General features: G+C 36.8%; 1 protein-coding gene across 1 annotated transcript in view; it reads left to right on the forward strand.

Moving 5' to 3' along the window:
• Positions 1-9,984, forward strand: part of BBS9 (Bardet-Biedl syndrome 9) — a 313,308-nt gene extending 303,324 nt beyond the window's left edge. The window contains exon 23 of the mRNA XM_075143047.1: positions 9,290-9,984. Within this exon, the coding sequence (XP_074999148.1) occupies positions 9,290-9,330 (41 nt within the window). The 3' untranslated portion in view covers positions 9,331-9,984. The remainder of the gene's footprint in view (positions 1-9,289) is intronic.
• The last annotated feature ends 866 nt before the right edge of the window (positions 9,985-10,850 follow it).

The following is a 10,850-nucleotide window of genomic DNA, read 5'->3' on the forward strand; positions in this document are numbered from 1 at the left end:
CCATCTATATGAGACAAGACTGATGTCAGTAGAAAAGTCGTGGAAATAAGGAGCGTTACATTACAGGTCTTTGATATAGAGAGATACTAAGACAGTTTAAAATACATATCAGATAAAAAATACGAACTGCTATTACATTACCCCTCTATCCCCCAAAAAACATACTTTGCATTTGCAAAGATAAGGTTAATAAATAAAAAATAACACCCCTCCCCAAACCCCAAACAAAACAAAACAAAAACCCCAAGCAGATAGAGATTTTTGGTGAGCAATAGAAAGGAGTTATGTGTCCATTTAGAAGAAATTTCATCTGTTACTTTAATACAGGCTCTTTTTATTTTGTTCTTTTGCTTTTAAGCCAACACTGAGACTTATCAAAAGATTGCATTGGAAAAAAACTCTTAGAGCATTTTTCTCATATACTGTAGCTTGAAAGGAATGTGTGAAATTCAAGATTGGAAAGTATTACACAAAAGTATTCTTTTTCCTTTATTTTTTTTAAACACATTTTTCCTCAAACCTGCCTCTCTACCAATGTCTTTTTCCCAAAAGACTCCAAAGGAAAAATGACATCAAATGGTAAAATCCTGTTGTATGTTATTTCCAGAAGAATCCATGGAAATCTTGAATATGATTTTATCATTTGCACTGTAATGTTCCATTGTTAAAAGGAGCAACATATTGAAGAGTATTCAGTTGCTGAATACTTGATGGTAAGCAAAAGCTGATGTTTCTGTGAATATTACAAAACACTTAGGAATTTGTAGCACCTCAGATCTGCTGTATGATAATAGGAGTTAGAAATGGAAAACTCCTGTTATATCAGCTTGACCATCTCCCTGACACCAGCAGATTGTTGTTTTCATTGTGGTACTAATTTGCAAATGTCATAAGCTGTGTGGCTTCCACTACTTCCCTTGGGAGAATACATGGCATTAAAGCGGCCTTGAATATTCCTTTCCTTGACTTCATCTTCTTGATCCTCTTCTATATCTCTTCATTGCACTAAATTCCTAATGTTGCTTTGCCTTTGGCTGTTTTATTTCTCTCCCTCCCCTCTTTTGTGCTTTCCACAAAATCACACAATTATTTATGCTGTTCCTTTTGGAATTTTTTTTTCTATTTTGTTGTATCTTTCATGGTACTGAGGAGCCATGGGCTTTATAGCTGTGGGCTATAAAGAAAATGTTGGAAATCTCTACTGGAGAAACTGATGTTTATGTATGAAGGTGCTAAGTTGTTTTGTAGCCATACAAGTTAAACTTGCACAAGAAGCACAGCACAGGCCCTAAATCCAAGTCTGTATCTGACTCATTATTCATAAAAAGGTGGGTTTTTTCCCCCTATAAACCTAATATACTTTTTATTCTATGTTTTACTGAAGCTGGTGTTGGATAAAGCCACATATAATTTGCATGTATGTATTCTAGCTAAATTTGTGGAAAGCTTCATTCTGACAATTATATCATGCCATATTAAAAGGATAACTGCACCATTTTTACTTAAGATACAGGTATATACTAACAAGAGTAGAGCTCTGTGAATAATTGGGGTTTTTTTAAGTTTCTGACTTGAAGAAAAAAAATTTGAATTTTTTTTACTTTGGAACAACCTCCAATGATCGATTCAGGTTTCTCTTTTTCTCCTCAGATGAAATATTTCGCTTAGACTTCATATCTGCTAACTTATTTTAAAAAACCCAAACATTATATTCAAGGAAGTTTATTTGCAATACTTCAGTGTGAAATGAAAATTCAAAAGATTTTGAAAATATCAAAAATGCTGTAATTATTTACTTTTTTTAGCCAAATTGGTCTGACAAATTCAGCAGAAATGTGACCAATGAGTTGTTTGACCTGCACTTGCAATTTCTAAGCAAAATCATCTCAGCTGAAAAGTTTACTCAGTATTGGCTAAAGTTGTATAGGTAGATGAGGAATGTTTGAATTTATACTAACAGGGAGGTTGTAGGTCTTCAGATGTCAATTATGAGCTGCAGCCAACCTATAGGAGTAGAAATTGTCTGTAATATCTATCTATCTCTCTCTCTCTCTCTCATATCCGTGAAGGATCTTAGATCTTCCTGCAGGCAGGCACTGGGTGGCTGTCTCCAGGAGTAGGATCACTGCCATTCATATGAAAATGGTGGAAAATCTTGCCCTAAAGCTAACCTACCCCTGGAGTTTTGCCTATCTGTCATGGTGATCGCTTGTCTGGGAAGATAAAGGATTTGTTAATAGTCAGCTGGCTGGTCTGTCTGTCTGGGAAGTCAAAAAAACAGCACCACGAATCAAGCAGGCAGAAGACTGATTACTATGGCATTACTTCTCCCCAGGAAATAGTGAAGAGTTACATCTACGCAAAAAAAGACCCTGTTTTTAATATGTTATCATCTGTGTAATCTCAATGTACATGGCCCAAATATTTTTTTTTCCTTCTGTCATCAAATTATTAAAGAGCCAACGTTTCTGAAAAGCTTAATAGGATTTTGGGTTGGAGTGAATGGGAAGATATAAGCATGATGAAGAATAAATTGAAGCATTGACATTTGTGTGGCCAAAATTAGTTAAGTTTTAGATTTGTATTGTACGTATTTGCCTTAGAAGCCACTGAATTAATTTATGGCCCTAACAAAGGCTGATAGCGAATTAGAAAGAAAGCAGGTTTGGCCACTGAAAAGCAAACTCGTTTTTAGGGATTTACTTCCTGGCAAGAAAGATCTGTTCCAGCTGAAATGTGTCATTTGTGACTTCTTCTTGTGATCATCTCTAAATGAAAACAACTATTTCTCAAAAAATTTGCAAACTTTCCTAGAAAAATGTGCAGGATTTGATAGTTGATTGTGATAAGCCAGATATTTGGAGAAAATAGGCATTTTTCATCCAAAATTTTGGCTTCATTGAAATTACATTTCCCACAGTAATGATCAATGACTTCGTTTCAGATAGGTAACTGCTTTTTAAGCAGCTTGTCTTCCTGCAAGCATATTCAGTTTGCTCAGTAACAATTTTTGGTTTTTTGGTTTTTTTTTTGGTTCCTGAATCCAGCTTAGAATACCATTATTAGAGTGCTGCTTACAGAGCTCTACATTGCTTCAAACTAACGAGCATCCCATTCCTCTTGTTCTTCTCTCCTTGATATCTATGAATGTAAGCTAGATTTGGTGTTTTGGCAGCTCCTTGTTTCTTACAGAATGTGTTTATTCCAGCTGTATGTATATGTGTGTATGGGGGTGTGTGGGTGTGTGTGTGTGTGTATATATATATACACATATATATATATATGTATGTGTGACCGGGGTCATTAGAAGAAGCAGCTGTGCACCTGGGAAATTTTTGGTCATGTCACTGGATGTTCTTCCTGATGTTCAAATTTGGTAACTTTATATTAGAAACATTTCATGTGTGGGCATTTTCCAAGTACGAAGCAGAAGACCGACCTAAAGAAAGTATAGAAACTTTGCAACATTATAAATGTAGGAGTCTGAACTCTACCATTTATAGATTGAGTACTTGATAATCCCAGGAACTGTGAAGTGGTGCACACCTCCTTACCTTACCCAAAACAGATGGGCAGTAATTCAATCTAGTTGTTTGTTCCTTGGACCCATTGGTGGCAGCTCTAATGCTTTTTATGTGTTGGGATTCTCAACAGAAGATTTTGTAGTAGTGATGTGTATGGATATGTATGTGTGTGTGTACACCGTATAATGTAATGAAGGTTGAAGACAACAGTATTATACAAAACAAACACAGCGTAAGTTATTAATTGTCAGTATAAAATTAATGATAAGGATATTTAGTAGCTGTACTTTGGAAAACAAACAAACAAAACAAAGAAATTGCCATGGAAGGGACACTGTAACTTTTCCGAACATGTCCCTTTTCACAGTCGACCTGGGTTGCCACAAGCCCGTGTCTGCATAGTCTCCATTGAGGGCTACTGCCTAGGGGTATGAACACACAAGAACTTTGTAAGGTGTTTAAAAGTTAACTAAAAAAAAAAAAAAAAAAAAAAAAGTGGACACTTGGTAAATGTTGCCTTTGTCATTGTTACCTCCTTGTTATCTCCTGCTATTACATGTTACTATTAAGTCAGAATGATAAAAAGAAGATTTTTAGCAAGGTGTTATAAGTTTTGTGGGAATAGACCCTGCTATCTCCAAGGTAAAAGCTGCCCCATCTACCCTCTGCATTTTTGTGGCAGTTTGGAAACTTAACTGTTGATAACTTCATATAGGTTGGACTTGTCATGTTAGTTGCAGTTAGTAGGGGGCATATTTAAGAGTGATGGAAACTGTTGTCTCACATTATCCACCCTGTGATGTATATGGTCCCTTAGGATAAAGAAAAGTTCACTGAATGAAATCCTTTCTCTCAGTCACACTACTTCCTAAACGAAAAGCAAATTTATTTTATTTACACAGTTCTTTAATGAATGAGTCAGTCCATGCTTCCCACTCATTCAGCTACCATCACTCCCCTTTCAGATAGAAACAGCATTTTAAAATTATGTATGCAGTAATCAGTGACTCGCTGGTGACTTGGGAGGCAATGGTAAGGCTCCCTCTCAGTTTATTATTCCATAAAAACTGTTATAGAATACTGATCAAGTCCAGTTTCTCCCATTAAAGCAGTGTAGGACAGTTTGTAGCTTGTGAATAGATGGGAGTTCTTAAAAAGAGAATTATCATCATTTTCAGAAATGTGACGTGAAGGTGCTGGGAAAAATCTGTCGTCTTTTGTTAACAAAAAAGCAAAAAGAGCTATTAACTTTGGTCATTTGGAACATTTAGTTTTGGATCCAAAATTTTATGAAAAAGTTACTTTAAAGCTGTAGTTTGTTCTAAAGCTGTTTTATGTCAGATCTAGAAATAGCAATATTAACCATTAGGCCATGAGATGGGGTGTTTTTTTCCTCCTTTAGGTGGGAATAGCTGAAGAAAGGGGTGCCTCCCTTCTCTAACTTAATCTGAACTCAAAATAACTTTTGTTGTCTTGTTACAACAGCCCTTTTTCTGAGTCACTATATGAAAAAGAGACTGGGAAGCATTGAATATTGTAGATCAAACACTTCAAAGCCAACTTTGACTTAGTTTTATGCATGCTTCAGAGTAGACTAATGTACGATAGTATCCAGGAAACTCAGCCAGTAATTCATAAGAGTCCAAAATGTTCTCCTTAGGATGAATCATAGCAACATAAATGATAGGATTGGAGAAGATCCTTTAGGCCATCCAGTTCAAAGCCTGTGTATCTTCCTCTTCACTAATCCCCACTAGGATTTCATCTACCCTGTCTTTGCAAACCTCTCATATCCTTGACTCAGCCACCTCTCTGGGTAGTTTCTTCCATTGCCTAATTGTTTAACCTGAACATCTTTAAACTTTACACCATCATGCTTAGTGTGAACAATTTATGACTGCAGAAAATGATCCTTTCTCCTCCCTTCTGCCATCATGCTCAAATATGATCCCTCCCTTTAAATGTGTTGTGGTTTTTTTTTTTCTTTTCCCTCTAACTGCATGAATAATAATTCCAGGAAAGTTGGGGGTTTTTAGCTGTCTTTGGTGCTTCTGTCACTGTAACTGATTTTCTTTGAACTTTCAGTTTTTGAAATTCAAAAATACATTTTGATCTACAAATGAACTTTCTGTGACTCAAATATATGTATGCATTAAGTCATAGTTTTCAAGAGACAAATTAACACGACTGAGGTATTCTGTGTCTTTGTTTATAGAAGCTGCTTTCATGGGAGTGCTAATGTGCTCTGATCGACAAATAGAAAAAACGATTTGAGGGATTTAAGTGACTGAAGGTGGAATTTGTTTTTGACCTCAGATATACGCAATCTCATGTTCCTCATCGGGATATTAATTTAATCATATATTTTAACTCTGTTTTGAAAAATTACCTGCAAAAACTCCTGGGGTTGCGTACTGCAGAGGAGTTAAAATTTATCACAATTATTTCCAAAAGCAGCTTCCCAGTTCATAACTGTGTTGATAAATAGAGATATAAATCTTTTAATACACATTTGTCTAAGTGTGTGCTCAGACCAGTATTATTCTGATGGGATTTTTGGATGATCTATAAAACGAAACATTGAGAACTTCATAATGGGGGATATGAAGATGGAAGGAAGCTATTTTTCCCGATGAAATGAGATAAAGGAGCCTTAATCTACAGAATTTTTAATTTTATATCCTGTATTTCTTAGACTCTGCCTAAGCTTGTCAGAATATAATGGTGATAAACCTCTCTGATGTTAATAATTTCACCTACTGTGATATAGCATGTGCCGGTTCGATCAATTTGAAATTTGTGTTGTTCTCCTAGATGACTAATAAATATTGTGTGTTGCAAAAATGCAGGGTAGAGGTGGGAAGGCTGATTATTGCAAGCCGTGTTTTCATACTGCCTTCCATTTTGGAGTTACACAATAAAAATAGCTGCAGTCTGTACGTCACCTGTCAGCTCGCCTCTCCCACAGTTTACTCATGTGGTAGTTCCACTTAAAAGTAGTCCAGGTTCCCTATAGCCATGTATTGTGCTGTCGGGCAAAGTTGTGTGACACTGAGGTAAATCCTGCTATATTACTTCAGTTCTGCCAACCCATAATTACAGTTAACGCATTAGGTTTAGTGGATCCACTGTGTTTCGTGAGCTTGAACATAACCATTCATATTGCCCATTTTGGCATGGCAGTTTGTAGAAATAGACACAAGCGTTATTTGTAAGAAGTCAATGTCATGGAGATAACAGGTTTTGAAAGCCGTATCTTGGGCGCTATTTTATGGCTCAAATAATTTTTTTTCCATTAGAATTTTATAATTACATTTTAATTTTTAACATAACTGTTTTCAGCCTAATAAAGAAAAAGATGCAGTAGGATATTATAGCCTTTTCATGAAGATACCCTCCCCTACCCGCCCAATATTTTTGTAAACCTCCCTTCCTTAATTTCTGTGCTGTTATGCTTCTTAGATGTCCTCTAGCCAGTCCTCAAATGTATTGAGCTTGAGGGCACTGTGCAGTGTCAGTGTCGTGTGTCTTAAGCGTGCAACTTAGTGGGCAATGCTAATGTACAGATGAGTGCCTCTTGGTCTCTGGTAAATCTGTGGCTCTTCTCTTCAGGTACAAAGAGCTGACCATAATCACACCACCTTTTTGCTGTTCCCCATCCAAACTATGTGCGTGTCCAGCTTTGTAAGAGTCTGCAGAAACCAGTTTCCTGATTCTTGTGAACTTTTTTCCTTGATTATGGTGGGAAAGTAAGATATTCTGCAGTACCTTTTTATGTAGTACAGAGCTGTAAACAGCTCCAGATGTGATCTCAACAAAGCTATATAGTCAGGAACAGTATTAACTGTAAGCTCTGCAGTGGCTTCTGTGGTCCTGCGCTGCATTGAGCTACATGGAGTATTTCACTGCAAATGCATGTATTTAACAGCTTTTTCCACTGTGCTACTTCTGCAGGGCTTTCCTCATCAAGTATCTGTGTTTAGGATTGTTATTTCCATGATGTATTTCAAGCAGTATCTCCTTTTTATCTTCTCTCAGCCCTGTTAATCTCTTAGTCCTAGAGCAATATTTCTTTCTCCTTTCCAGTATTTGTAGCTCATCTTGGTTTCTTATAATCCACACATTTCATTTTCATACTACCTACCTCCTTCCCCTATATCATTAATGAAACAAAATGGGACCTGCTGCTAGTCCCTTTGGCATCCCAGCATGTGCTATGTGGTAAGAGTTTTGAACAAAAGAACTCCCATTCAAGGGCTGACCTTTGTAAACCCAAGTCAGCTCTTAACATGGTGTTTTTAATTGTCCTTAAAAAAAAAAAAAAAAAAGAAAAAAGTAGAAACTTCAGTAAGGGGAACTTAGCTCCTGCCTTGGGGGCCTTGGGCTTCCAACTGTTGCTGAAATTTTACTGCTTTAGTCTTTTGTATCTTGGCGATTTTATCCTTGATCTTCTGCTCTGTTAGCTTCAGTGATGCTTTGCTTCAGTCTCAAGGTTTGAGATAAAATTTGTTCGGTTTAGTGCCATCAGCCATGAAAACCATTGTAAATACTGAAATCCCCAAGCACCAAAAAACATTGATAGTGTAAAATAAAAACTGAAAAAGAAATCTAGATGTTTTTTTTTTCATGTGGAGTTGCATGGATCTAAATGAAAGCGTATTCTTTTAAAATTATGTAGATTGTTGGTGCTAAATTCTCTGTGAATATGATTGTGAAGGTGATTGGGCTGACAGGCGACTGGTGGATTGGGTTTAGAAGACCTCGATGCTCAAATTTTATTCTGCTGACCTGCTGGATCATTTCACTTCACTGGGTGTGTGGGGATTTCAGCCTTCTTCCGAGATGGCTCATAAGGAAAAAAAAAATTGCATAAAAGCTGTATGTTATTTTTATTATTATTCATATATCATTTGGAGAGAGTGCCAATTTATTTTGGATTGCTTTACATTCATTAGGAAAGGATTAAAGTTAAATCATTTTCAACCTAAACATGTAAGAAACTGCTGGGTTAAATAATCACTTTAAATTAAAGTTACGCAAGTATGTGCATCTTAGAAATTTGTGTGATTATCCGCTGTTCTTTTTCTCCCTAGATATTCCAAGCGATTTTTATGAGTTTCTACCTACTTTTCCAATTCTGTCAGGTTCAGTATTGCAAAGATGAATCCATCTTGGATCAGATATTAATCTCTTGCACTGATATTTGAAAATAGGAAACGCATGCTTTCACGGTGTAAGACAGAAGTTATTTTCAATACAGGGGTTTTGCTATTTTCCCCTTGCCCAAAGTGTTTGTCTTATATAAAAAAATGTCCTTGTTAATGAGTTTATGGAGCCTAAATTTCTATTGTTTCGCAATCTGTATTGCCAGTTCTGCCTGGAAAAAGGGGCAGGCAAAATGCGAGCAGATTGGAGTAACTGTATCTCAGGTCGTATGCCCAGTTGTTCTCTGCCATCTTTTTCTGATGTAAAAGTAGTCTGTGATTTTACAACTTAGACTGTATCCATCCATCATATGCATAAAAAAGCTGATGTGAAATTGCCCTTATTGCCTTGATTTTTTATATGTAAATTTTTTTATATCACACTAAACTTGTGAGTGCTTGAATTTGCAAGTTATGCATTTTTATCCTAACTGGTTTGCATGTAATAAATTGTTTCCTCCAGCTATAACCAAGGCTTTTACAAGCTGATGGAATCAACAATATAGTGCATGTAGTTGCCAAGTACACTGAATTTTTAAGCATCTTCTTTCTTCTTTATAGGTTTGTCTGAGGATGCAGCAGCGGAAGCAGAAAAGCCATGAAATCTGAAGACGATCCTCAGGAGGAATTTGCATCCGATGTCAAATGCATTTATAATGCAGCAGTACCAATCCGTTTTACTCTGTACTGATTGCAGCTTCCAGAAGGAGAGGACTGTGCTAATTTATACAAAAAAAGTTCCATTACAATAATTTTGGTTGGGTCTCCCTGCCAACTACTAGCATCCTTTCTGTGAGCAAAGTTTAAGCACTTACCCAACTGTGGTAGGCGTGTTGTGTTATGTTTTGCGATATATCAGCCCTTTCAAGGATTCAGTTGATTGATCAAAGACTGTTTACACATAGTTAAAAGCAACCTTTGTTTCAGGATATGTTTTATCTTTTTTTTTTTAAAGATATTCTGAACTATACCTCCCTTTGAGTTTATATTAACATTTGTTATATCACAGTTTTGACAAAAGATAACTATCTCGTTTCCTCCTGTACTAACATTCACGATTCCAGACAGCTGAATTCACCACCAAAAGAAAAACTGGTAATCCATCAACCTTTTTTTCCCTCTCTCATTGCTTATACAGACTCCTGCTCTCTAGAGATATAGAGTAAAATATGGTTACTGGACATAAAGGGCAAAACCTTTTGCCATTAACTATGTCACTATGAATGTAAATAAAGTTTACACTGTAAGTACCTTGAGCACAGCAACACATGGATCTTTTTATGGTTACCTGTGATTTCCGTTTTTCTTGTCAATCAGTCTGTTCTAGTTATGGGCAAGATTTTCAAAAGTAACTAGCAATTTTTGAGTGCCTTAATTTTTATTAATCCAGTTGGAGGGTGCTTTGAGGTTTGAGTTTTTAAAGTGCTGAGTATTTGCCTTCTGAAGGTCAGGTCCATGCAAAGTGCCTGAAATGCAACACCCAACAACTGAAGCGACCTTTGAGAGGACCTTGGCCTAGGGTTTGGAAGCGTCAGGCTCACATCTGGATTCCTGAGAGTGAGTTGAGATATCAATAAAAGATACTTGGAACTGAAAATAACTGAGGCCTGGATCAAGTGTAAAAACCGGCATTTGAATGAGGCCTCTCCTGACTGTTGCTGGTTTATACCAAAATACAAGTTGCAGTCTTTTGGATGGCAGATATAAAAAGCACTACTGGTCTCAGCTTAGTTTCTGGTGGATGCAATTGCAAGAGCCATCTCCGCATCCCACGCTCCTGTTGGTTTCCTCAACAGGGGTTCACCAACTTCTGTTCTAGCTGTAGAAGAGGTCCCTCCAACTCACTTTTGTGCTGTTTCAGCAGAGGTTGTGACAGTTGCTGTGGACTGTGCTAGACTCGATCTGTAGCTAAAAAGGAGACATTATTTTTCAGGATGTTAAGCCATCAACATTCATCATCTCCATATCTACTTTCAACCTCTTTGCATCCACCCCCAAAACAAAACCAGCTTTGCACCACTTTTGCATCTGCTGCTTAACCTCTGGTCCTACTCCGGCTCAGTAAACATGATATTACCATGTTTCATGGAGCCTTTTTCAACATGTTAGCTATTAAAATAGA

Source organism: Calonectris borealis, chromosome 2, assembly GCF_964195595.1.
Source record: "Calonectris borealis chromosome 2, bCalBor7.hap1.2, whole genome shotgun sequence".
NCBI classification, from domain to species: Eukaryota; Metazoa; Chordata; class Aves; order Procellariiformes; family Procellariidae; genus Calonectris; species Calonectris borealis.